At 43.9% G+C, this 27,964-nt stretch overlaps 1 protein-coding gene across 2 annotated transcripts in view; it reads left to right on the top strand.

Moving 5' to 3' along the window:
• Nucleotides 1-27,964, top strand: part of Tnpo3 (transportin 3) — a 75,462-nt gene that overhangs the window by 31,118 nt on the left and 16,380 nt on the right. For both annotated transcript variants that reach the window (XM_055608213.1, XM_055608214.1), the window contains exons 4-16: nucleotides 1,142-1,298; nucleotides 5,976-6,119; nucleotides 8,936-9,111; nucleotides 10,056-10,194; nucleotides 12,560-12,706; nucleotides 14,543-14,650; nucleotides 16,148-16,239; nucleotides 18,186-18,325; nucleotides 21,830-22,021; nucleotides 22,450-22,541; nucleotides 24,647-24,723; nucleotides 26,458-26,518; nucleotides 27,757-27,897. In XM_055608213.1, the coding sequence (XP_055464188.1) occupies nucleotides 1,142-1,298; nucleotides 5,976-6,119; nucleotides 8,936-9,111; nucleotides 10,056-10,194; nucleotides 12,560-12,706; nucleotides 14,543-14,650; nucleotides 16,148-16,239; nucleotides 18,186-18,325; nucleotides 21,830-22,021; nucleotides 22,450-22,541; nucleotides 24,647-24,723; nucleotides 26,458-26,518; nucleotides 27,757-27,897 (1,666 nt within the window). The remainder of the gene's footprint in view (nucleotides 1-1,141; nucleotides 1,299-5,975; nucleotides 6,120-8,935; nucleotides 9,112-10,055; nucleotides 10,195-12,559; nucleotides 12,707-14,542; nucleotides 14,651-16,147; nucleotides 16,240-18,185; nucleotides 18,326-21,829; nucleotides 22,022-22,449; nucleotides 22,542-24,646; nucleotides 24,724-26,457; nucleotides 26,519-27,756; nucleotides 27,898-27,964) is intronic.

Below are 27,964 nucleotides of genomic sequence, written 5' to 3'. Positions count from 1 at the left end.
TATGTATGTATGTATGTATGTATGTATGTATGTATGTATGTATGTATGTATATATAAATCATCTTATTCTTTATAGTATAAATTCATGAATCCACATATGACAGACCTCATAAAATTGCTGGTTGTCTTCTAAATTGAGTTACTGTGATTGGTCAGACCTACAAAGTCAGAAAGATATTGTTGTTTAATACTGAGGCTTCTGATAATACAGAACCTGGCTGTGTGTGTGTGTGTGTGTGTGTGTGTGTGTGTGTGTGTGTGTGTACACACACACATAATATTTTAAAATTAACCAACTGAGGGCAGGAGAGAGGGCTCAGTGGTTGTGGGCATATACTGCTCTTCCTGAGGACCTGAGTTAGATTCCCCGCACCCACATCAGGCAGCTCACAACTGTCGTAACTCCAGCTCCAGGGCATCTGACTCTTCTGACTTCTGTGGGCGCCTGGACTCATGTGCACCAGTCCCCACATTTACAATTAAAATAAAAAGAAATCTTTCTTTTTTCTTTCTTTTTTTGGTGTTTTGAGACAGGGTTTCTCTGTGTGACAGCTCTGGATGTTCTGGACTCACTTTGTAGACCAGGCTGGCCCCAAACTCACAAGAGATCCACCTGCTTCTACCTAACGAAAAAATAAATCTTTTTATTTATAAAGACTAGAGACTAAAACTAACTTACTTTCCTTTCTACCTCTGAAACCATCCTCCTTCTTTCCCTCCCTCCCTCCCTCCTTTTCTGCTTCCTTCTTTCCTCCCTTCCTCCCTCCCTCCCTCTGTCCTTCCCTTCTTTCCTGCAACTATACAAGTTGGAGGCCAGTGTGTAAAGCAGAAAACCTTTTTTCAATGAAACAAACATTTGCTGGTATGGTGGTGGCACGCCTTTAATCCCATCCCTGGGGAGGCAGAGGCAGGTGGATCTCTGTGAGTTGGAAGCCAGCCTGGTCTACAGAGTGGGTTACAGGACAGCCAGGCTATGCAGAGAAACACTGTCTTGACAGATCAAAAAACAAAATAAAGCAAAGATTATATTTTCTTTTTAGTAATAGATGTTGCTTTTGTCCTGGGCTCTTCTGGCAGGTAGCACTGTGTGTTTTCCGGCTCTCAGTGACTCATGAAACATCCCTCCTCTTTTGTGTTCCAGATATAGCAATGATGTAACTTCTTTGCCTTTTTTGCTGGAGATCCTTACAGTGTTACCTGAGGAAGTGCACAGTCGCTCCTTGCGGATCGGAGCCAACAGGCGCACAGAAATTATAGAAGACTTAGCCTTCTACTCTAGTACAGTGGTGTCTTTATTGGTAAGCGTGAAGTGGTCATGTGTTGATGAAGGGCAAAAACCATGTTTGGTTGTTTTGTGACCTGATTGCAATAGTGTGAAGCAGCTTTCTTGGCCGTGATACTACTTTGGTTGGCATTTATACAACACCTGTTTTTTGTTTTTTGTTTTGTTTTGTTTTTTGGTGTGTGTGTGTGTGGGAGGTTTGTTTCGAGACAGGGTTTCTCTGTAGCCTTGGCTGTCCTGGAACTCTTTCTATAGACCGAGTTGGCCACAAACTCACAGACATTCGCCTACCTCTGCCTCCTGAGTACTGGGACTAAAGGCGTGCGCCACTGTCTCCTGGCTTACACAATATTTTTATGCTGCAAAATACTTTTAAGTCTGTACTTCTTGAGAAGTCTTTGTAATCCTGTGAGAGTGATATCTCTATTTTGGGAATAGGAATGGGTTTAGTGTTCTTTACTTAGAGCTTGAACCCAATTCCTTTTTTTTTTTTTAAGATTTATTTATACAGTGTTCTGTGTGCATATACACCTGCACACCAGAAGAGGGCACCAGATCTCATTAAGGGATGGTTGTGAGCCACCATGTGGTTGCTGGGATTTGAACTCAGGTCCTCTCGAAGAGCAGCCAGTGCTCTTAACCTCTGAGCCATCTCTCCAGCCCTTGAACTCAGTTCTTATGATATATAAAAGCTATTGGCTATTGATAAAGGACCCTACTAAAGGGAGTGCATATAAGCTTACTAGGTAAAAGATAAGGAAAGTGGACATTTTAATAAAGAGATAAAGAAGACTTGACTTTATTAGTTATATATTAGCTAATAGCAGAGTTGGAATTTGTCGTAGTTTAGACTGGGAATGGGTAGATTTGCTTATGAGCCGGTAGGGAGTATGGGAGTTGTAGTGAACACAGTTGAACTCTTTGGTTTGCATGTTATCTCTGTGTATTATTTCATAATGTCTTAGCAGAACTGGGTGGTTTTCACAGAGGCCATATGGCATGTAAAACCTGATACATTTTGCCTGGTCTTAACTTAAAATGTTTGCTGGTTCCTGAACCTGATTGTGTTAATAAATTACCTAGCCTATCTTTAGGTCTTTTTTCCCAAGCCTTCCACATAGTAGGCAACATAGTTCTATCATAGAACTATAGTTCCAGCCCAGCTCATTTTTAGATTTCTACTATCTAGCTTTATTTTCTCAGCAATGTGGCTATTTTTCAATGATTTGTTTTAGTACTTCTGCAATGTCATATAGCAACCCCAACTTAGTTTAAAATTATATTCAGTTTGGTGTTAAAACCTGTTTGGAAAATATCTTTAAATTTTTAGTTGGTCATTTATTTTAAAGAAAATAGCATTGTAGAAAATGAGAACAAAAACCAATTATATTCAAATAATTTGGAAAGCATATGTTCTTTTATTTTGTGGTGTTGAGGACTGAAGTAGGCCTCGTGCATACTAGAAGTGCTCTACCACAGTTCTTGTTTGTTTTTAATTTTTGTTGTTTTGGTTTTTTGTTGTTGTTTTGTTTTTTTTTTGAGACAGGCTTTCTCTGTGTAGCCCTGGCTGTCTTGGAACTCACTTAGTCTAGGCTAGCCTGGAACTGAGAGATCTGCCTGCTTCTGCCTTCTGAATGGATGTTGGGATTAAAGACATGCACCACTGCCACCCACTTGTTTAAATTTCTTGAATTAGATATATTTATTGTGGGGAGGCGAACATGCATAACTATAGTGTAGGATGTATGTGGAGGTCAGAGGATCGCTTGCACAAGTTGATTTTTCTCCTTCTGCCCTGTTCGTCCCAGGGATCAGGCCATCAGTCAGCGTAGCATCCATCTTCAAGCCACCCAGCAAGCCATCTTTTAAAGGGTCTCATATATCCTAAGATGGCCTCACACTTGCTTAATAGCTGAGGATGACCCTAAACTTCTGATTCTGCTCTTCTGCCTGACTCTGCCTCAGGGGCAGCATTACAGTATGCTACCACACCTGTCCCTCCCTCATTGTGTCAGTAGAGGTCAGGAGATGACAGAGGCTCCCCTGAGCTAGCATCCAGAGGCAGCTTGAGCCGCTGCTCGGTGTGGGTCCTGTGTCTGAACTCTGGCTCTGTAGAAGAGCCGCAAGTGCTGTTCACCTCAGTCTTGAGCAATCTCTTCAGCCATTTTGTGTGTAAGCTGTGGTTTGTAGAGCCTGTGGGCCCAGTTAGCTTCCTGGGTGTGCCTGAGACTGCAGGCACACCAGTGCAATGACTGTTCTTTAACATACTCAGCCCACTGAGTAAGGGTCCTCAGAAGAAATTGAGCCTAATCCTTCGGGCTTGCACTGCACTAGTGAGCTCTCTGCTGGGTAATTTGTAGTGTCTAATAGGGTTCAGTACACACTTTGAGCGGTCACTTGTTAGTGACATGCTCCTTCTTTGGACAGAAGAAATAGAAAAATGTAAGCAAGCTCATTTTATACTTGTATAGCTGTCTGTCTCCTATTTGTCATTTTTTTTAAATGTACATTTCTGTTTTGCATGCATGTATGTCTGTGTGAAGGTGTAAGAAACCCTGGAACTGGAATTACAGACAGTTGGGAGCTGCCACGTGGGTGCTGGGAATTGAACTCAGGTCCTCTGGAAGAGCAGCCAGTGCTCTTAACCACTGAGCCATCTCTCCAGCCCCCATATTTGTCATCTTAAAGGAAGAAATTGATTTTAAAAATGATTTTTACCGAATGTGACAGCACATGACAGCACACACCTGTACTCCTAACACTTGGGAGGCTAAACCAGAGGATTGTGAGTTTGAGGCATTCTGGGTCACAGAACAAGATGTCTCAGGGGAAAACCCTGATCTCTCTTCTTGTACAGGGATGAGGGGTGTATAGCAGCACACACAACTTTCACTTCTCATCTTTACGAGCAGTCCAGTACCGCCTGGAGGGCACTAAGGAAACATCCACCACGGCTGGGCTTGTGTATGTTGTTGCCAGAGCAGACACACAAGTCTGGGCCCCGTCCTCAGCGTCAGAGGGGTGTGATGGTGACATTTTCAGTTCTTACAGTGTATCCAGGGGCAGATGCAGACACAGGCAGATTCTGTGAGTTCCAGGCCAGTCACAGTCACATGGTGAGGGAACTGTCTCACAAAAGGCATCAGTACAGATTGTATTTTAGATGCTTTGAGTCTGGGATTTTCTTGTGTAGGTCATATTTCCTGTCTAAACAAATACCAAAATTTTATTCTTTAGACTGGTTGCTACCAGCTTGAAATTTTTAAACTTTGATATCTGTTGATTATAGGCAATGAATTCAGAGGCATTATCTTGGTATAATGGAACTGATTGTGGAAGTTGAGCTGCCAGATTTTAGATCTAGTGTTTTCCTCCATGTTTCTTGAACCTTGTGGCAGTTGTGATGTTTTTAGCCTGCTGCCTGTAATCTCTCTTGAGATATTGTTTTCTAGAAGTTGCTTTATGCTTTTACTTTGACTACAGCTCAGATAGAGGCAGTGGTGAGTTTTAGTCTGACTTATATCTTATAAAAACCCTCCTTTTACTACTGTGAATTGAACCTAAGGTCTCTGCGCATGCTAAGCTACTGAGCAATTTGCTTTTAAAGATTTCTGTCTGTCTGTAAATCTCCCAGGTGTTCTGCCTGTAGTTGTGTCTGTCTGCCATGTGCACACCTGGTGCTCTCTGAGGCTGAAGAGGCTGTGGGACTGGAGTGACAGATGCTTGAGAGCCACCCTAGGTGCTGGGATGGAGCCTGGGTCCTCTGCAAGGCCAGCAAATGTTCTTCACTGCTGAACCATCTTTGCACAATCCCTTCCCCCAACAGCTCTTTATTACTTTTGTGTCTGTGTTTGTGCTTCTGTGTCTCCACTCCAGTGCCATGGCACATATGAGAACGGAGGACGGCCTGAAGGACTCTGTCTTCTCCCTTCACTGTGTGGGTTCCAGGGATTAACTCAGTTATGTTAGGGGGCAAAGCAAGTTTTCCTGCTAAGCCATCTCTTGCCACCATGTTTTTGTTCTTGAGTCTGGCCAACCCACTGGCTGAGCAAGGCTGCGGGAGGCCAGCAAGCCCCAGGCACCCAGGGGTCTCTCCTTTCCCAGCACTGTGATTACAGACGCACCTCTAAGCCTGGCTAGGTGGCTGCTGCGGATTCAGGCTCAGGACTTACACTTGAGTACAAGTGCTTTACTGCCTGAGCCGCTCGCAGCCCCTTAGTGTGAGTTTTTATGTGGGGATAAAAAGTGGGATACTTTACATAGTTGTATGGATAAGAGTACATTAGAGCATAAGCAGGAACTAAGAACCTGTGGTGGTTTTCAGGACGCTGTTTATCTGTGTTAACACCCCTAGCTGTCCTGGAACTCACTCTGCAGATGACCAGGCTGGCCTCTGAACTCACAGAGATGCTGGAATTAAAGGTGTGTACCACCACCCAGTGAACCTTAGTTATTTTTAATGTCTGTTTGGGGATCTTTAGCACCTCAGGACCTCAGTGTCCCCATTATAAAGAGGAGATGATACACACTGTAGCGCTTTACTGGCAGTTATGTGGTAACTGGCGCCACTGTAGCAGTGGCGCCTACAAAGAATTTACGTCTGCCTGGTTCTGCTGTCATTATGGCCATGGTGCTTCTGATAGTGACTTAATGTAAAGATCGATGTTTTTAACTGTATTTTTCTTCTCTTTAGATGACATGTGTAGAAAAAGCAGGAACTGATGAGAAGATGTTTATGAAGGTCTTCCGCTGTTTGGGAAGTTGGTTTAACTTGGGAGTTCTGGATAGTAACTTCATGGCTAACAATAAGTTATTAGCACTTCTTTTTGAGGTTTTGGTAAGTAAGGCTGTGCCTGCCATTGTCATTTTAATAACTGACCTTCTGGGTTAGTTTGTTTGAGGGTTTGTTTGGTTTGAGAGAAAAATTTTGTCTGAATAACATAAAGAGTTGAACTTGATGGCACATGCCTATAATCTTGGCACATGAGAGCTAGATAGGAAGATGAGTAGAAGTTCAAAGTCATCCTTAGCTAACTAGCCAATTTGAAGCAAACCCGGGCTAAAGAACCCCCCATCTTGGGGGGGGGGGGGAGAAAGCCGAGTGGAGACGTAGAAGAGCACATGCGGAAGCAAGCATGTGCTCTGTGCAGATGGCCTGCAAAGCTAAGTGAGGGCTTCGCTTTGCTGGGCATGGGCACCGTTGAGTGCCTAGCATCCTAGCCCTGTGCAGGCTGGTGTGGAAGCACTAAATGTTTTTCATTATCTATTTGTGTATATGTGTTTTCTTTGTGAAGGCACGCACGTGCCATACCACCCTTGTGGATGTTAGAGGCCTGTGTGCGGGTCCTCACCATTCGCCTGGCGTTTGAGGCACTCCCGTTGTTTACTGCTGCCCTGCGCACTCCAGGACAGCTGGCCCGCTAGCCCTGCGGAGCCTCTGCTGTCTGTCTGCAATCTTGCCATAGGGGTGCTTCAGTGCAGTTCTGCAGGGTCTGAGCTGGTTCTCAGGCTTGTGCGGCAGACGCTTTTGCTCCCCAAGCCACCGCCTGCCCTTCTTTTCCTGATAGAATGTCTCTCCTATTGCTACTTTAAGAAGCAGGGGTGGTGCTGGTGGTGGCGGAGGAGAGATGGCGCAATGGTTAAGAGCACAGGCTGCTCTTCCAAAAGACCCAGGTTTGATTCCCAGCACACCTACATGGGAGCTCACAACTGTCTGCCACTCCATTTCTGGGGGATCTGACATACTCTCCTGGCCTCCCTTGGCACCAGACACATGTGCCATGTATATAATGTATGCAGGTAAAACACGCATGCACATAAAAATGAATCTTTTTTTAAGATTTATTTATTATTTATACAGCATTCTGCCTGCTCACCAGAGCTTACTGTAGATGGTTATGAGCTACCATGTGGTTGCTGGGAATTGAACTCAGGACCCTTGAAAGAACAGCAAGTGTTCTTAACCTCTGAGCCAGTTCTCTAGCCCTAAAAATGAATCTTAAAGAAATAAAATATTTTTAAAGAGAGCTAAGAACCTATTGGGATGATTTGCATTTGCTAGCTTTCCTAACTTTACCTTAGTAGAGAGAGTCTAAGGTCTGTTACTACTGTTGTTAGAGATGGCTCACTAAATTATATGGGTAGATAAGCCTGCAGCATCCCTCCCTGTACTTTGGCTATTGTTCTGAGGCAGAGTCCTGTGTGGCTCAGCCCTGTCTGTGTGGCCCAGCTAACCTCCAGGATCTTCCATTCTCCCCGTGAGTGCTGACTTGTGCCCGCTCCGCCTGCGTGGTGGCCCCACCTTGGACCTGCGGATTCGTCTTTAAAGTTCCTTTTTAGATTTGCTCTTCCCTATGATGCTTATACTTTTTGGGTTTTTGTTTGTTTGTTTGAGACAGGGTTTCTCTGTGTAGCCCTGGCTGTCCTGGACTTGGCTTTGCAGACCAGGCTAGCCTCGAACTCAGAGCTCCAACCTGCCTCTGCCTCATAAGTGCTGGGATTACAGATGTGAGCCACCACACTCAGCCCAACTTTTTTTTTTTTTTTTCTTTAAGCCAAGGTCTTACTTAGTCAAAGCTGGCTTGGACCTCACTCTGCCCCATGGTGATCTTGAGTTTGTGGTAGTCCTCTGGCCTCGTCCTCCCAGAGTTCTTGAATTGTAAGTGTGCTCTACCATACTTAGCAAGAAACAATATGGTTTTCATTTTTGATTGATACATTGGTAGGCATAGTTTTGGTTAGGTTCATTGTTATTTTCTTCAAATTTTCAAATGCTGTGTTCTCTCATACACTAGCATGCAACATTGTGAATGAGAAATTGGGAGACTTGGCCATTTCAGTGTTATGTCTCTTCTTCAACCCAGAAGTTTTGAGAACCTCTGCTTAACTTTGGCATTCTGAGATCTTACTTTGGCTGAGATCTCAACCTTTTGGAGTTGTTGAGCCCTTTCATTTTAAGTAGTGCTTAAAAAAGAATGGACTTCAGAATAAGACTAGGGCAGAAGCACACGGTTCCCTATGCAGGAAATCGTATACAGAGAAGCCCGGGGATAATCTGCTAACTGCCGGGCGTGGGCCACACACATATGGTCCCAGTTCTCCGGAGAGTGAGACATAGACCACAGTGTTTCCAAGAAAGGCTAGCTCCAATCAAGTTTTTAAAAACAGAAGAGATCTGGTGTGGTGGTATAATAGCTTTCATCCCAATACTTTGGACCTCTGAGTTTGAGTTTGAATACTGAATTCCATCCCAGCCAAGGCTACACAGTGAGACCCTGTCACCAATAATAGTAATAGTAATAATAATATGAAATGAATCTGATTGGGGATAAAGACTTCATTTCCTTGGCATGTCTGGAAATGGAAGCAGGATAAGGAAGAACTCGTCTTGGCCCACAGTTCCAGGGCTGTTTGTAGTAAACGCTCAGCAGCCAGACATGGGAACACATGGTGTGCATCTCTGTAGTCTTACACTGTGGGCAGAGTCGGGAGGAACGAGAGGCTAGCTTCTGCTACCTAGTGACTTTCAGGGCAGCAGGCCACGGGACACCCTGTCTCGGAAGACAAACAAGAAATGATTTTCAGAAGAAGCTTGTAATTGTGTTCCTTGGACTACATTGATTCTGACTTTTGCTTCTGTATTCCGTCTCCCAGCAACAGGATAAGACTTCCTCTAACCTACACGAAGCCGCTTCAGACTGTGTGTGCTCGGCTCTCTATGCCATTGAGAATGTGGAGACTAACTTGCCGTTAGCCATGCAGCTTTTCCAGGGAGTCCTGACTTTGGAGACTGCCTACCATATGTCTGTGGCCCGGGAAGATCTAGACAAGTGAGTCATTGCTCAAGTCTGGAGCTCTGGGTTCCCTGCAGCCTGGTGCTTTCTCAGATCTTTATAGTTCGTCGATCATTTCTTGTTCTCTGACGGTGAATGGTGAGCACATGTGTCGATGGCACGAGCCTGCATCTGGGGTGGAAGCTTGGTGTAAGAGAGGAGCACCACCACTTCCTGAGGATGGGGAGACTGCAGGGAGTAGGCAGAGAGGAGCACCACCACTTCCTGGCTGTGTCGGCCCTTACACTGAGGATGGGGAGACTACAGGAAGTAGGCGTAAACTTTAACACATCTAGTGTCGGGCCTGGAGAGATGGCTCTGCAGTTAGGAATGAGTGCTGCTCCTCCAGGGGGCTTTGGCTTTTAGCATCCACGTTGGGCCCGCACAGCTGGCTGTGAGTCCAGCTGCCTTCTGTGAGCTCGTGCATCCACATGTGCTTACTGTGCCCACACAGGTACAAGTCTCACAGCCACAGCCGAAATGATGGGTGATTTAAAGTACCTCATGGGGAGTCTTTAAATCTTACTTTGTTTTTTAATTGTGTGTGTATCTGTGTGCACATGAATGAATGCAGGCATGCCGGAAAAGCAGGCATTGGATCCCCTGGAGCTGGAGTTGGAGAAGGTTGTGAGCCACCTGATAAGGGTGCTGGAAATTACACTCAAGTCCTCCAGCAAGCAGGTGCTCTTCACTACCGAGCCATCGCTCCAGCACCTGAATTTGACATTTTTATTCACAAATGTAACAGAGAATACAGTGGGCTTGCCATCTCATGCTCTTCTGTGCAGGTGTGAGTGACCTGAGCACAGGCGTTTGCCACAGACACCATGACGCCCATGCTGCACACCCACTGAGCGCCCTCAGGCGGGACCCCTTGTTCATTCGATTGTCAGTGTGTAGGCCCAGATTCTTGACCTGTTACTCTCATTCCACTCCCACAGAGTTCTCAACTACTGCCGCGTCTTCACTGAACTCTGTGAAACTTTCCTGGAAAAAATTGTTTGTACTCCAGGCCAGGGGCTGGGAGACCTGCGGACTTTGGAGCTGCTCCTCATCTGTGCAGGCCACCCTCAGTATGAGGTAAGGTCTGCCGGGTTAGGGCTGCTGTGCTTCAGCCTTGCTTTTAATTCACGGGACCTGGGACTTGCATCTGATTGGAATTGGTTTTCAACTTTATTATCCGTATATGGGGTTGGAGCGCAGCACACGCTCCAGTGTGAATGCGAAACAAGGCAGTGTTGTGCAGTCAGCTCTCTCCTGCTGCTGTGTTGGTTCAAGTACCTTTACCCAGCAAGCCAGCTTAATGACCCCATACATGGGATTGTTTTATTTTTTGTTTTCTTTTTTTTTTTCAAGACAGGGTTTCTCTGTGTAGCCCTGGCTGTCCTGGACTCACTCTGTAGACCAGGATGGCCTAGAACTCTGCCTGCCTCATCTTCCCAGAGTGCTGGGATTACAGGAGTGCGCCACCATGCCCAGCTCATAAACTTGAGATATTTTTAAGAATTGGGTGTGGGTTGCTGTTTTGTATTCTTTTCTATTTTCTTACTTGATTGTCAAGGTTGATTGTTGGTACCCCAGAGTATCTATCAGAAAGAAAATTATTTGTTACCTTTCCACTGTGCACCCCCACCTCTCCGACCCCCCAAGATACCTACAGAGCTAGTTCCAGGACAGCCAAGGCTATACAGAGAAATTCTGTCTTAAACAAACAAACAGATAAATAAATAATTCTTAACTGAGCATGGTGGCATGTGTCTTTAATCGCAGCACTCGGGAAGCAAAGGCAAGGAGGATCTCCATGAGATTGAGGCCAACATGGGCTACATTGTGAGCACCAGGCTAGCCTGGGCTATATTTACCAAAATAATGATATTCTTTACTCTCCTTCACCCTACCCCTTCTGGTGCTAAGGATCTCTCTCAGGGCCTTGCACATGTTAGGCAAGTTGGTACCACCAAGCTACATCCCAGCCAGCCCTTGGATTTGTTTGTTTTTGTTGCGCTTTGTCTGTAGACCAGGTGGATTGGTGGCTGGCGGGCTGGCCTGATGTGGAGCCTGGCTTCGTCTCCCAGGTGCTCAGACAACAGGCATGTGCTACTGTGACCAGCTTATAAATTTCCTAGATTTTAGGGGTTGGAGAGAGAGGTCAGGGTTAAACTGGCTGTTCTTCTCAAGGGCCCCAGTTATGCAGCTGTGGCTCTAGTCCACCCTTTTCTGGGTGCGCACTGCACACACACAGTGCGCAGACACACGCAGGCTGGCAGCCGCACAGATCACGTAAAGGTGAGTAAGAGATGGAGACTTTTCCTAGACTTCTAGAGAGCTCCTCATCTAGTTCAGAGATTCTGCCTCCTGCTATCACTTGAGAAATAATTAAGGAAAGTTGTCTAGTAGCTATGAGCACGCTGCTCTTCGGAGGACCTGAGCTCAGTCTCCAACGCCCATGTCTGTTGGTTTACAACCACCTGTGACTCCAGCACCAATGGGAGCTAATACCTCTGACATCTTTGGGCACCCACACTCATGTGTACTCATTTCTCCCTTTCTCCCCAGCCCCTACATAAAAAAATAAGCCTTTAAATCAAGTTTACTTTAAAAGAAAAAAAAAAAAATAGCTAGGCTGTCTTGGCACATGCCTTGAATCCCAGCACTCAGGAGAAAGAGGCAGGCAGATCTTTGAGTTCCAGGCCAGCCAGAACTTCACAAAGAAACCCAGTCTCGAAAGATAAAGAAGTGCTCTTGGTTTGGCATAATTTTAAACAGCTTTCCTTTGGATCCTTAGTGGAAAGGAGCAACAGTAGGCCCGTTTTCCGTGCTTGCTCTTTCTCGTCCCTGTGGTCCTTGTCCATAGAGTCTCCCGAGGAGTCTAGATTGGGTAAACCAGGACGCTAGAGCGGTCACTTCTGAAGTGGCGCTGTCTAGAAGCTGGGACTGAACTTCCGTTTGTTCCAGCCATCGTTCATGTCCATGACAACAGCCACACGAGGGCTGGACTTGAGCAGGAGAGGCAGGAGAGCGGGGTGTTTGAAGCTAGCCTTGACTCCATAAGACTTGTCTCAGGAAGTGGGGGCAAGTGTTTAAAATCCCGTGTGGTACAATTGGTTCACCTGGGGAGAAATACTGTGATAGGAGCAGAACTGTAGAGAAACTGTGCCTTAGAAGATTTGTGTTCTCCATAGAACCTAATATGCTTTGGGAAAAGTTTTCCCAAATAGAAATAGAGAATGCAAAGCCAGTCATGTGAGGTGGATGTTGAGAGTACTTTGGGAAGGTATTTAAGAGGTAGCATGACAGATCTATACTCCCGTAGGCAAGGTGGCTTCCTCACTAACTGCGTAACCATTGTGGACTAGTGTATCCCTGGGTGGTGAGTAGCAACGAAGCTGTTGTTTTCTCTGTTCCTTTTCTGTACAAATAAACCATCCCCTTTCTTACCTAACAGGTAGTAGAAATTTCCTTTAACTTTTGGTACCGACTTGGAGAACATTTGTACAAAACCAATGATGAGGTTATTCACAGCATCTTCAAAGCGTACATTCAGAGGCTGCTTCATGCCTTGGCTCGACACTGCCAGTTAGAACCAGACCATGTGAGTACCTTTTTCTCCTTTAAATCTCCACCTGTCAGTCCTAGCCTGAAAAACTGGGGGGCGAGGGGGGGATAGGCGGTAGATCCAACAATCGTCAAGATTTTCTCACTTCCATGTACAGTGAAGAAGTCACTACTAGTATAATAAAACTAGGCCTACGTAGGCCTAGCGCTCCTGACCTAGGAGTTTGCTGTAAATGATGTTATGAAAGAATAGGCATTGCTTTGCACAAAGCAGGGTGTGCGTGTTATATGTGTAGAAAGTGATTAACTATGTCCAGCAACCTGATGACCTACAACACAGCAAGTAGGAGTGATAGCTTCTATAGTTACCACTTCTATTGGCATGAGTGGTAAAAATTGGAGTGTCACATCCTGTACTCTTTGCCTGAGCTTTTTTGTTTTCTTGTGATGTTAGGGACTAAATCTGGGCCTTGATCACGCCAAGCCTGTGCTCATGCTGAGCTACATTCCATGTCCTTGGTGGTTTGCTTGTTTTTTTGTTTTGTTGTGCTTTGAGACAGGGTCCGCTGTGCAGTGCTGGCTAGCCTAGAATTCCTATTTAGATCAGACAGGCCTCCAGCTCAAGTGATCACCTGCCTCTGCCTGCCAGGCATTGGGACTAAAGGCGTGTGCCACCACACCTGGCCTTATCCTTGGTTTTGTTTTGTTTGAGACAGGGTTTTGATATGTAGTGAAGACAGTTTTAAACTCCAGTTCCCAGACTCCTGATTGTTGTGATTACGGGTATGCACTAGGTTTATACTTGATTTTTGATAGTGTAGGGTATGTGGTTAGGTAAAAACTAATAGAAAAAATTATGTAAGGATGTTGAGACTTTTCATTTCCCTTCGTGTGTATATATATTTTTTATTTACTTATAATTTAAAACACAATATCTAGGCATTTGCTTAGAAGAAAACATACAAACACATGAACTAGTTCATTGGAAAACTCTTCCACCTTCTCTGCCTGGTTTTTGGGTGGCTTTGGTCTAGGCCCTGGAGTAAAACTTAATTGCTTATAAAATTAAATCTGACTTGCTGAATTTTTCTAAACTAAGGATCCCTAGATGTAATGGCATGTTTGCTGGGAATCTCCCACATGAGCAGCCCTTGTCTGAGTGGACTCTCTGCTCTTGCTAGTTCTGTGGCACCAGGTCCCTTGCAAGCAGCTTTTGTTGTTGTTTGTGTGTTGCAAATAGTTTTTTAAACTTGAAAGTTTATAGTACTTTTGGATTTTATTTATTATTTCATCAGGAAGCCCTCACTTGCTCATTATTTTTCCATGTGAGTTTGTTCATCCTAAAAAAAAAAGGAGGCTGAACTAGAGGAACAGTTCTCAGTGGTACTGAGGGATGTTTCTAGGAATTCATAACCGAAGATTTCAAGGGTGCCTTTAACTGTCTCAGAATTAATTGGTAACTCTTTTGTTTTGAGAAATGCATTAGGATGGGAAGAATTTAGATTTTAAAATTTTTGTTATATTGTTTTAAGATTTTGAAGAAGAAAGTGTCAGATTTATTCAATGTTAAGGAGCTGACCTTTTCTAGATAGGCGTGCGACTTTTACTGCATCTTGACAATCACGTCTCACTGCTGTGATTTTCTTAGAAGCAAACAAGATGTGTAATTGAACAGCAGAATGGACAAACACAGTCAGACATAACGTGAGGCATTTCTCAGGGAAGTGGGGTGCTCACTGCTGACTCAGCAGTGTGCTCCCAGCCTATGGCTTTGTGCTGTGTTTCCTTGGCATTTAACTGCTGAGTGGAATTGGTATAGGGCATTGACAGCTCCGGTGGCTTTTAACAAATGATACGCGCTTTTGAATTTCAGGAGGGAGTCCCTGAAGAGACTGATGACTTCGGGGAGTTTCGGATGAGAGTGTCGGACCTGGTGAAGGACTTGATTTTCCTGATCGGGTCTATGGAGTGTTTTGCTCAGGTGTGTTCATTCTTGGGCCAGTTTTAGCGATCGCATTGGCTGTGTTTATCCAGCTTCTGTACCTCCTGTAGATGGTCCATCTTTTTCCCAAGCTCGGTGGCCAGATGAGATAGGTGATATGTGGGTGCCTAGCACATTGCCTGGCATATAGTGGCAGGGTTCGCTTAGGGCTGGTAAAGCAGTTGTAGTGCACAGACAAGTTCAGTCACGCTTACTCTGTTGCTCTTACTGATGAGAGCTGTCCCATGTGTACAGCTGAGAAACATGGATCTCCAGGAAACGTGCAGAGATGGGGGCCCACTGGGAAAAACGGGCAGGTTTTCCTGCTTTAGTCCTGGCAACTCTAGTCACATCGAATTTCCACAGTCACAGTTAGAGTCTTGTGCAGTTTCATCCCAGAAGTGGATATACTCATAAAAAAGAGGCCTAGTCCTGTGGTTTCCTGGCGATCAGTGAGTGACCTTTTTCCTTGTAAGCTTGTAGTCATTATCATCATTCCACATCACATAATGTTAGAGTTTTGGGTGTTTTTGTATTGCTGGAGCAGACCCTAATGAACTCTGATGTGACAGTTTGGATGCTGTGTTGTAGCCACAGCAAACTAACTTAAGAAAATGGGAAGACAGGTTCACGTGTATATAAATGTATGTGTAACGTTACCTAGGAAATGTCCATGAATTTGAATCTTCTCTGCAGAGTTGGAGATTCTTAGGAAGCTAATTCAGTGGACAAATGATCTACACTCAGATTTCAACTTTTTTCTCACTGGCTTTGTATCTTTGACTTCAATTTTGACTTTACAGTTTACAATTTTTAAGTTGTCAAGTTAAGTTTACAAATTTATATAAACTGTCAATGTTGCCAAGATGTGTTCTTTGGAGCTCCAGGTCCAGAAGATGTTCTTTAGCAAAAATGAAAGCAAGCAAGCTAGCCAAATCATTCACTGAAATTGGGAAATAATATAAATATCTATATACTACATCAAAAGTTCTGTGATGCCATGCAAGAGAGTTTTTATTTTGCTTTCTTTGTGGCTCTTTTTGACTACAGAAATTTGCTTTCAAAAGAATTGTGCTTGGATATGCTGTTGTGTAGAGCCTTCTAAGCACTTGCTTGACTGTAACTGGCATGATGGTTGATGCAGTGATGAAAGGTAGAGCAGATGACAGGCAGAGTCTGTGCTGTAAGGAGACCTATGGATCTGCACCTAATACCAGCAGACGTTAATGTTTCATTTCTTTCATAGTATCCGTTTTCTGGGCTACATGATAATCTTGATAAACTCTTGGGGTTCTAATACATTTATTTTAGGTACTAAAGCAGTCACGTCTAGTTAGTGAGGATACAAAACGTGAAAGTACTGTTCTTGGCCGGCTCTGAGCAATAACTGGGTTTAGAAAAAAAGAGTTGGATTTCTTTGAACTAATATTTTTTTGTTTTATGTTTGGAATTCTGTTTTTTCTTTAATGGATCCATAATCCACCTCTTCTTCTCTAGTTGTATTCTACTCTGAAAGAAGGCAACCCACCCTGGGAGGTGACAGAAGCCGTTCTCTTTATCATGGCTGCTATAGCAAAGAGTGTTGATCCGTGAGTGTCATTAAGCCTTTTGTTGGGAACTCTTAAAATATCAAGAGAAAGGAGATTTATACCATGTTTCTCTATGCTATATTGCTGGAAAGTCTTACAACTTCTATGCTGCTCTCTAGCCTTCCAGCTTCAGTCTAGTGCAGGTAGCCTGCATTGCTGGTGCCGTATTTTAATTAGTTCCTAGAATTAAGGTTTTTTTACTTTTGATGCTAGGAATTTTTACTGAGGTGTTTTTTTTTTTTTTTCCCCTTCAGTGTCTCCTTTGTGACAGTGGGTGTGATCAAGGAATTTGTTAGAGTGTTAAGTTGTCAGTATTTGCTTAAAAACAATAGGATAGGTATTAATTTGGGTCTCCTGTTTTTGTGACCTTGGATAAGTTATCCTTAAGATGTTTAATTACATTGTTCTCTTTCTCTGTCTTAAGGAATCTATTGTTTCAGAAGCAGAGCATTGGTACCATTTCACCTAGAAGAATAGATAATCTAAATGACACATGTTACTTTTGATATTGCCATTGAGAAATTTTAAATTATTTAAATTTGAATTATAATTGTTTAGCATGAAAAATTAAATTTATGACAGGGTTTTTAAACAGTTTGCTTGTGTCCTGAGTTTATACATTGATGTAATAACCTTGTCAAGTTACATTGGATTTTGATCAGCTTCTTATATTCTAACTCTGTTTAGGACCTTGATTGGAAAGATGGTGAAGGCAGATGGTACCTGTTGAAAGCACAGTCTCTCTTTATTAGCTGCCTTAAAGGGCCTCGTCTGTGAACTCTGAGACATTTTCAACCTAAGAGTGCTTAAGGAGATGATTAGGCCTATTTTTTTTTTCTAATAGAAGTTCTGCTTCTTAATTACTGTAGTATTTGCTCTTAAACCATTTGGTGTCTTTGATGGTCTGAGGATTACCAAAGGCATTGATTGCTACCATACCCAGCGGACGTTGATGTAAAAGGGTAGGCAGCTGCTCTCCCACGGCGGGCTGTGTCCGCAGGACGTTTACGACGTGACTGAGACATCAATTCTTGTTTACCCTCGCTTCAAACAAGCATGTGGGTATAGGGCTTTTGTTTCCGTTTTTCGTCCATTTAAAGACTGTAATAAGCCTAGTAATTGATAGGGTGCGCATGTAATCCTGGATATCTTCATTTTTAAACATCTTCATTTCTGGATTAAATTCTACCTGGGAGCATCTTCCATTCTCTGTTTTTTAACACAGTTTGGTAGGCGGGTGAGGGGTGATAAATTCACAGACCTGTGGAAAGTGTGTGGTTAATTTTATTTTTCCTTCTCGTTCCAAATCAGGGCACCCTCTGGGCTCCTGCAGCTTCCTTTCTTGGTTCTCTCAGTTAGTGAGCTGGCCCACCTCTTCTTTGCTCTGTAGGGTTGCAGTATCTAGCCATAGGAGATCTCTTTAGGATAGCAGCTAGTCGAAGGGGTCTGGGCGAGTTGTTTGTTCACTCGTTCATGAAAGCATCGCAGTGTTTCTCGAGTGCCCACTATGTGCCAGGTACTGTTCTAGTGCTGCAGTAGGGAATGGGTGAGAGTCTTTACAGGATGACATTTGCCTTCAGCAAATACCTGACTTTCCAGTTGCAGATAACTCTTTTTGATAGCATATGTCCATAGATACTTCATGTCATTCAGAAGAAGGAGCAGTGTACTTCTTCTGGAATATTGATGTGTTTTCATTTTCTTCTTGTTTCTTTTTTGAAGATTTGGAAAATATTTAGCGCTGGGGAATGTGCCTAAGTGGTAGAGCACATTCTTAGCAGCTCAAGAAAGCAAGAAACCAAAACCCTTGTCTGAAGAACAGCCAGCACCTTGAACAGTCATTTACTTAGAAGCCCTGTAGGCAGGGTGAGGTTTCCGGGCAGCCTATTTCTTGACCACCACATCCCCTGCAGACAGTAACTGTAAGTACTTGCTTTCCCCCTCAGGGAGAACAATCCTACCCTGGTGGAGGTGCTGGAGGGAGTTGTCCGGCTCCCAGAGACTGTGCACACAGCTGTGCGGTACACCAGCATCGAGCTGGTCGGAGAGATGAGCGAAGTGGTCGACCGCAACCCCCAGTTTCTGGGTGAGTGTGAGCTCCACCTCTGCTGTCTCCGGAGCTGGCTCTGGTGTCTTCTCCTCTTGCACGTGATTTTCTCTTTCTTCTCCTAGAGTAATTGTCCTGTAAGTCGCTTAGTTGGTAACGCTTGTGGGGTTGAACTACTTTTTCTGAAAGCACAAACATCTCTGTGTCTGTCAGACTCTGGTACATGTATGAGCTGACCAGAATCCAGTAGACTAAAGGAAGGAGAAGGGGTTTCTGTTAAGTAGATGTTTTATGTCAAAGCGAAGAATTGCTCAAAATAAATATAAACCACAATGAAGCTTGAGGGTTGGAGTTAGACTCGCAGTGTCTATCCCCGCACACTCATCTTGCAGGGAGACGCCAAGACCCAGAGAAAACAAAAACATCCACCCAGAAAAGTACGCATCAGATTCTTGATATTCAAAAGAGGTTGGTTCTGACAAGTCTCCGTGTTCCCAAATTTGTGAATGTTTGCAAATAATATGCTACAAAAATAAACACGTTTCTTTTTCTCAATTTGTTTGTGAAGCTTGTGATAGGTGCATTCAGTTCACACACACGCGTGCGGGCGTGCGTGCGGGCGGTGTCTGGGAGCCAGAGTCAGGCTTCTGAAGGCCTCTCCTCTCCCTCTCACCCTCTCGTGTGGTCTCCAGTGACGGTGCTTGCCCGGTGCTTGCCGTTTAGGTAGTGCGGCAGGGGCTGGGTGGTGAGCAGCACGTTCCTCTTGTCTCCAGCCCTAGGCCGCAGGTGGGCTCTGCTGTGTCCGCCTTCCTGTAGGTTCTAGGGATTGCTGATCACTGCACCTGGCAGCAAGCACTCTACCCTCTGCGCCTTCTCCCCAGCCCCCAATTTCCCGTTTTCTAATTCTTACATTTCCAGTTTCCATAGCTATTTAAACACTAGGTTTTCTTTCTGAACCATTTTTCTACCAAGAAGCAAAAGTGGTGCCATTGTATGCTTGTCATGTCTAGTAAGCAGCAAAGTTCAACACCTACTTACAGTATCTCATCCACATTTGTACATCAGCAGTAAATAAATGTGTTAATATTTACTCAAAAAATAATCAAAATTGCTGATGTTTCATTTGAGAGCCAAAGCCTACAATACTGGAGCTTTAGGGGCAGCTGTTTCAGATTCTCAGTCTTCTGAGGGTCTTAACCAACTGGCTTTTGGGGAAGAGGATCAGCTATTCTACGCTGTATACCAAGGATCCATTCCAGGGCCGTGCATATGCTACCTAAACATGGTATGACTAAGCTACAGTCTCAGTCCAAGATAGCTATTTTAATTGCGTTTTGAAACAGCATCCTTTTGATTCCTTCAGGATTTTTGTTTTTTTCATGGTTATCATGAAAATGATCTTATGCCCATATAGCATGTTTAATATTTTTTCTTTGCTTGCTTGTTTTTGAGGCAGGGTTTCTCTGAGTAGCCCTGGCTGTCTGGAAACTCAGAGATCCACCTGCCGTTGCCTTCAGAGTACTGAGATTAAAGGCATGCACCACCATCACCCAGCTTGGTTGGTTGGTTGGGTTTAATATTTAATATTAAATATAGTTTAATATTTAATATTAAATATAAGTTAATATTAAATATAGTTTAATATTTAATATTAAATATAATTTAATATTAATAAAAGAAGTATGATTTAATAAAGAAAGGTATGTAGGTATACTTTTTTAAAAACTTTATTTACATTTCTTTTTCTCCCTACTCGATCCCACTCCCTTCCAACACCCCAGCACCAGGTAGGAGAGGGAAAGGGTTAGTGGGAGAGAGGGCAAAGTTCTCTTACTTAGCTGCTTCCTGCTGGTCAGGGTCGTTGGGTTCCAGTCCAGTCCTCGTTTAAGGAGATCTCCTACTTCTCGTCTCACAACAGCAACCAGGAGCAGCAGAGGGGAAGCAGGAGCAGCTTTGTTCTTTCTCCCACTCTTATGCTCTCTGGGCCCTGGCATTTATTCTCTCTCCAGCGTTCTCAGATTTAAACTATCTGCAGCTGGCCAGGAGCTCCTCTCAGAAGCTGCATGAGGCAAACAGTCTGTGCTGTGGACAGTCTGTGCTGTTGAATCAGTCCCACATCCCACCCTTGGGATTAAAACAAAAACATGCTTTTACCCGCAGCAAAGGTTAAGAAGAGTAGAATTGACTCGACAAGTAAACCTGCGCAGCCAGCACCGTTGGAGCAGGTCCCTTTGGTAAAAAAGGGACAATAGTAAATTCTTTCACTTAGAAGGGAATATGGATGGGATTTGGGAAGGGGTTTATGGTAAAGCACTTGTCCTGCAAACTTGAGGGCTGGACAGGTGAAGTGACCAACAGAAATCCCAGTACCAGGGTGGCAGAGACAGTGTCTCACGGGCAGGTTGGCTGGTAAAACAATCAGCAAGCTCTGTGTCCAGTCAAGAGTGTCTGCCTTAATAAATAAAGGGGAGAGTGACAGGACACCCAGTGTCAGCTGCAGGGCTACACATGCGTGCGCACACACATGAACATGCACACACACACGCGCACACGCACATAAGTATTTTAAGTGTTAAAGATGTATTTGCATGCTGCTGTTTTAGCGTGTAACAGTGTGGCTATTGAGTGCAGAGGCGTGCACGTGCCTACAAAGACCAGAGCCATCAGATCCCTCTGGAGCTGGAGTTGCAGGCAGTTGTGAGCTTCTCAGTGGGGGTGCTGGGAACTGAAGTCAGGCCTTCCAGAAGAGCAGGCATGCTCCTAACGGCCGACCATCCACTCAGTCGGTGGTTTTCAAGTGCTGCCTGAACCTGTGGGGCTGGAGGGAGCAGTCTTGGTTACAACAAAGTTGAATGACAAAGCGGAGCTCAGCGCCTCCTGACACCACACAGTGAGATCAGCGCCAGATTAGTGGCTCGTTTTGGTTTGGTTGTTGTTTTTAATATTTATTTCATGTGCCGTGCTGTTTTCCCTGCATGGTTGTTTGTGTGAGGGTGTCTGGTCCCCTGGAACTGGAGCTACAGTGAACTGCCCTGTAGGTGCTGGGTTGAGCTTGCGTCCTCAGGAAGAGCAGTCCAGCCGTTGTTGTTTCTTTGGAGACAAGGTCTCACTCTGTAGCCATGGCTGGTCTAGAATTCATTACATAGACCAGCTGGCTTCACACTCAGGCGCAGCCCACCTTGCTCCCAAGTGCTAGGATTTTTGTTGTATTTTCTTGGAGACAAGGGTTTTCTGTGTAGTAGCTTTGGTGTCCTGGACTCACTTGGTAGACCAGGCTGGCTTCAAACTCAGAGACCTGCCTGCCTCTTTCCCTAGAGTGTTGGGATCACAGGCGTGCACCGCTTCGCCTGGCGCCAGGTGCAAGCATTAAAAGCATGTGTCAACAGCTGGTGAATTTTGTGGTGTTTTCATACTCAGGCTTAGAGTGTTTTAATAGATTTCATTTTATGAGTTACTTTTGAAAAATTTGTAAACCTTTGTTGCAATAACTATGCTTTTTCTTGAGTTTCAGATATATGATCTGTATTTGGCTTTCTTTTTTAGACCCTGTATTGGGCTATTTGATGAAAGGCCTGTGTGAAAAGCCTCTTGCTTCTGCTGCAGCTAAAGCCATTCATAACATTTGTTCAGTTTGTCGGGATCATATGGCTCAGCACTTTAATGGACTCCTAGAAATTGCCCACTCCCTTGATTCTTTCATGCTGTCTCCCGAAGCTGCTGTGGGCTTGCTAAAAGGTGAGTAGCATTCTCTTTACCCGGGCTCAGGGTTATCAGTGTGATGGGATGGTGGAGGTGGCTGTTCTGTTCTGTGGGAGGGTTTAGCATGTGTCCATACATTGTTTCCTTAGCAAGACTTGAGCCTTTCAAGTTATTTCACATGCATGCCATGTGCTTGTATAGCATAGCTATAGGTTTGGGGCAGAGGCAACACGTTCAGATTAAACACACTTGCATTTGCTACGAAGAAGAAATGAGTAAACTGTGAGTTATATCAATGTGAAAATCAGCCTGAATTCTTCTAATATACACAAGAAATGTTATAGTTCTTAAAACAGTGCTAATCTTTTTAAAAGAATTCTGTTAATGTGTTTACTGTAGATCAACTAATTTAATTACCTCAATTCAGCCATTATGCTCTTCATTTGAGTCATTTTGTTTTTTAGGAACAGCTCTGGTCCTAGCAAGACTACCTTTGGATAAGATTACGGAATGTCTTAGTGAGTTATGTTCTGTTCAGGTTATGGCGTTGAAGAAGGTGAGCCTGGATAAGTGATGGATGAAACAAATATACACTTAGATGTTCAGAAAGAAAAGTTGCAATTCTGATTTACAAGTTGGTTCTATATGTTTAAAAGATGAGAGAATGAACTGAAATGTATTAAAATCAGTAATTTTGAGTATCTGCATATTAAGAAATGGCCAGTTGAATGTTCATTTGCAGCAAGGAAAGTCTGAAAAAGACATTGTTAGGCAATTGTGGTACTGTGTTACACAAGCCCAGAAGCTTTAGGACAGTCACTTGACATGACCTCTTGGTGCAGAGCAAGAGATAGCAAGCGCTGGTAATAAGGTTGCTGTTACCATAGCAACTTCTTTTTTCTGAGTGTGTATGCTTTAAGATAATGATATGGCCAGACATTCCACCCTGCCCTTGAGAGGCTGATTCAGTAAGAGCAGGATTTTGAGGCCAGCTGTACTACATACTGAATTCTAGGCAGCCTGGACTAGAATTCCTCAAGACAAACAAATACAACCAAAGTAAAAGTAATAATAGTGTAGCGGACACATCAGTAACAGTCACGGCAGATGTTTCACACACAATAGAAGTAAACATTGCACACTGCTGGAGTAGCTGTGAATTCTGTATGTGTTAAAAGGTTTTCAAATTCCTTACATAAAGTGATTTTTTACATGTAGTCTCTCGTTGACCAAAGCCTTGTTGGTGTGGCACATGACAGTTGAAAACCAGTAGATTCTCTGCATCAGTGATAACCATTGAGAGGGTCCAGTGTGGGACGATCATGTACTTTAGCAAGTAAACCATATCCTAGAAACCAGGAGTGCTGGCACACACCTGGAATCCCGACTCTGGGTGGGGAAAGATGAGGCAAGAGGATCGTGAGTTCAAGGTTAGCCTCAGCTACACAGTGAGACTTCGTCTCAAGGAGAAACAATTGTAGTCTACCATAGTTTGATGAAGAACACGTTAAAGCTGTCATGTCTTCTCCAAGTGCACTTGTAGTGCAGAAACAGTAGAGACACTAACTTTTAAAGCATTAAAACACTAAGTGTTAAAGCATGCTGTGGTGATCCTGAGGTTCATCTGTAATGGTCTACGCTGCTAGCAGTATTTACGGAATTGTAGGGAAAAGGAGACAGTTTGCTTAAAACATACTTTACAGCGGTAATAATCCTAACACTTTATAGTGTATAAAGCTAAACAGAAGTAGAGTGTGGTGATGCCTGCCTATAATCCCACTAGTCAGGTACCGAGGCAGGGAGATTGCTAGGACGTAGAAGTTGGCCTGGGCTGCAGAGGAAGACCTTACCTAAAACTGAAAACAAAATGGGGCTTGCCACCAAACTCGAGGGCCTGCACTTAATGCCCAGGACCCACATGGCAGAACCAAGAAGAACTGACTCCCACAGGGTGTTCTGTGACACCCACATGTATTCCATGGCACTTACCTGCCCCTCCCAGCGCCTCACAATTTTTTTTTTAAACATACTTTTAGGGACTGGAAAGGTAGCTCAGAGATTGAGAGCACTTGCTGTTCTTGTAGGAGACTGGTGTTCAGTTTTCAGTACCTGCTTTGCTCTCCTTGGGCACCAGGCTCACACGCGACATACTTAAATACATACAGACCAAACACTCATACACTTAGAAAATATTTTAAAGCTATGTATAAATGTTACATATGTTAAGTATAAAGTAACAATGCACAGTTTCTATTGTAGATATGCTTTTTTTTGTTGTTGTTTTTCAAGACAGGGTTTCTCTGTCCAGCCCTAGCTGTCCCAGAACTCACTTTGTAGACCTGGCTGGCCTCAGATTCAAAGCTCCACCTACCTCTGCCTCCCAAGTACCCAACTATAGACATTATCTTAGTCATAATAAAATGAAGAAAAAAATCAATATCACTTTATCCCAGTGATCAGATAGTAATACACTAATAAGCAGTCTAATCCAGGGTACAAAAAGGAGGAGGAAAGTAATTTTCAAATAAAAAATGTGTAACATCTGAGTAATTTTTTGGATCCTCTTAGAGAAATAAGCAGTTCCAGCAAGGCTTGATATGTAAGGATGTCTGTTGCAGTATTGCTAACCGTCTGTGTGTGTCAATGTCTCTGTGTCTCCAGCTGTTGTCTCAGGAGCCCAGCAATGGCTTGTCTTCAGATCCCACTGTGTTCTTAGATCGCCTGGCAGTAATATTTAGGTAAGGAGGGACTATCTGGATTCCTTTTTAGAGTTAAAAGTACAAATGAAACACCAACATAAGCAAGCCAGCAGTGGTGGTATAGGCTTATAATCCCAGCTCTTGGGAGGTGGAGGCTACGAGAACTTGAAGGTCTTCCCTCTTAAATAGCAGGTCTGAGGGCGAGGGTAGGCTACATAGTAAGATCCTGCCTCTGACCTCACGGGGCTATACACATCACACACATACACACACACACACAACACGCCATCATCATCATCACCATCACTGTGGTCGTTAGTTCAGTGATTCTCAAGCTTCAGTGTGTACCAGATTCCCCTGGAAGCTTTTCAAAATGGATTGTTAGCTTCTCTTTCCCAGTCTTGATTCCTTGACTCACTGGTAAGATGTGAACAGTTGCATTCTAGTAAGTTCTTAGGTAATTCTGCTGCTTCTCCCTGCTATTGCGGGGCTCTACTCTTAGAATCGGTGCTGTACGCCATCGCAGTCTGAGATTTAATGCGCTCTCTTCAGTGCTGGGTAAAATAGATCCTTTGCATTCGAGAGGAGCTGGGAAGCTGGGATTAAAAGGACAGTTGAGTAATGGTGACCAAAATTTCACTGAAAAGCATAGTTTATAAGCTTGTTAGACTCGTAAACAATTAGTATATCAAAGTAATGGTTGCATAGAAGCCTGTGTGGGCATTGTTTTTGCTTATTGGCTATTACCATCAAGCGTTTTTCTGGGACTGAATGCAACACTTCTCTCTATAGCTAGGAGACTCTTGTACAGGTCTACTGACAGTAACTTTTATTGATTGGCGTTTGTTTGCATTTTTTTCAAGCCTGGGGTTTCTTTGTGTAGCCCTGGCTCTGTAGACCAGGCTGACTTTGGTCTCAGAAGAGATCCACAGTGCCTCCACCTCCTGAGTGCTGGAATTAAAGGTGTGTGCCACCACACCTGGCATAACAATAGCTTTTATTTTGTGGTGAATGAAAGAACATCTACAGAGATATAAACAAAGAAATTTATGATGTTCCTGTTAAACGTCTTAAAAACTAATGAGTAACTTCAAGTTGATACTTAATTATGCTGTTTCCCTGGCTTTTCTTTAAATTAGTGCTGTGAAGAACCAGACGGACTAGTTGGGTTTGACCGTTTTTTCTGTGCATCCATGATATATGTCATAGGTTCAACCTAGAACAATGGTAAACCTCTTAGTAAAATTCGGTTCTTGGAGCCTTTTGCCTTTCCTTCCTTCCTTCCTTCCTTCCTTCCTTCCTTCCTTCCTTCCTTCCTCCCTCCCTCCCTCCCTCCCTCCCTCCCTCCCTCCCTCCTTCCTTCCTTCCTTCTTTAGGATGTGGCCTTGCCTGGCCTAGAACTTGGTATATAGACCAGGCTGACCTCAGAGTTACAGAGGTCTGCTTGTGTCTGCCTCCAAGTGCTGAGATCTAAGATGTGTTCCAACGCTCAGGGGTAGGAAAAGTAGTCATGCCTGTCCTGCACCCAGATAGCCAGAGTTGCTTGGAATTTGTTTGTTCTAGTGGAAGTTTAGTGGCAGTTTCATGTTTGTGTTGGGGGGTCGGGGCGGGGGGAGTGGCTTCAGTTATGTTGGTTTTTGCTTGCATGGGCTGGAAGAAAAGTATGTTGATGTAAGTAAAGGACTCTACCACCTGATTTCATGAGCAGAGAGTGTGATCTGGGTTCTCAGTTAAACTTTTCTTTCACTGTTTGGGGCTTTTCTCTATTCCCAGACACACCAATCCTATTGTAGAAAATGGACAGACTCATCCATGCCAAAAAGTCATCCAGGAAGTAAGTACTAACAGATGCTCTTGTCTTCTCCCTTTAAGGCTTTGGGGACCTCAAAGGAGACAGCTCTTTCCTGGAATATGGAGACCTAAGTTGTTGGTGTGATTGTTAGCTTTAGGCCTGATGATAAAATGTTTGGGAAATTCACAAAAAGTCCAAAGAAGTAGCACTTCTAAGATTAACTAATTGCTAGGAGGCCTCATCAATGCTAGCACAGTCTTTTTGTCAAATATAATGGCATTAACTATGTAATTTTTTTTTTTTATTCGCTCAAGATAATAGGATCAAGAGGCATGGAGTTTTTGTTTGTTTTTTTTTTTTGGTTTTTTGAGATAGGATTTTTCTATATAGCCTTGATTATCCTGGAACTTGCCTTGTAGACCAGGCTGGCCTTGAACTCACGGAGATCCACCTGCCTCTGCCTCCCAAGTACGTATTAAAGACATGCACCATCTCTCCTGGATTGGGGTTTTTGCTTGTTAGATTGCTTGCTTGTTTGTTTTATGAACTGTGTCTGTGTGCAGAGGACAGCCTGCAGGACTTGATTCTTCCCTCTTGCTGTGTGCTCAGGGATTGGGCTCAGTCATGAGTTTTGGAGGCAAGTGCCTTTCCTGCTGTGCTGTCTCTGCAGCCAGTCATGGTTTTTTACAGGTGCATTGTCGACTCTACAAGTTACATAAATACTAGACATCCTTAGTTGTTCAGTGTAGCAGATAATATTGATTATAATCCCAGTCCTTTTGTTTGTCTTCCACTTTCCTGGAGCTACCTTTAAATATTTTTTCCTCTGTGACTCGTTTTTATCCTCACAAAGGAAGCCTGAAATTTAGGAAAATGTGTATCTGGTTTTTATAAAGTTAGAGTTGGTGTCTTGTTCTAAATAGTCACTGTGTTTTTTTCAAGAAGCAATTGGGTTTTAGTAATACACGAACCTGCAAATATATATGTATATACTGCCTGAATTAGGCCATGTGTACTCCTATAAGGAAAATCTTATCTAAATCAGACAGGTATAATAATGTATGCTGTAATCCCAGTAACTTAGGAGGCTGATGCAGGAAAATCGCAGGTTTGAGGCCAGTGTGGGCCTCGTAGAGCTGAAGGCCCATCTGGGCTATGGTGTAGGACTAGCTCTAATAACTGTATTTCTTTAATTTAAAGCAAGTCAGATGTCACCCGTTTAGGGCTGTTTTCTCAGCTGCTGGTTGATGTGCCTCTTTTCCCCTGCGCTAACTCTTCAGATATGGCCAGTCTTGTCTGAGACCCTGAACAAGCACCGAGCTGACAATCGCATCGTGGAGCGTTGCTGCAGATGCCTGCGCTTTGCTGTTCGCTGTGTGGGCAAGGGGTCTGCGGCCTTGCTCCAGCCACTAGTCACACAGGTAACGCTTCTGTGAGGGACCTGCTGTGTGCAGGGCTCTGCTTCCAGACCGGGAGCCTGCTGCTGTG

The sequence above is a fragment of the Psammomys obesus genome, unplaced genomic scaffold (assembly GCF_907164565.1).
Source record: "Psammomys obesus unplaced genomic scaffold, mPsaObe1.curated_primary_1811, whole genome shotgun sequence".
NCBI classification, from domain to species: Eukaryota; Metazoa; Chordata; class Mammalia; order Rodentia; family Muridae; genus Psammomys; species Psammomys obesus.
The sequence above is the reverse complement of the archived record's forward strand: the minus strand, read 5'-3'. Positions and strand labels throughout refer to the sequence as shown.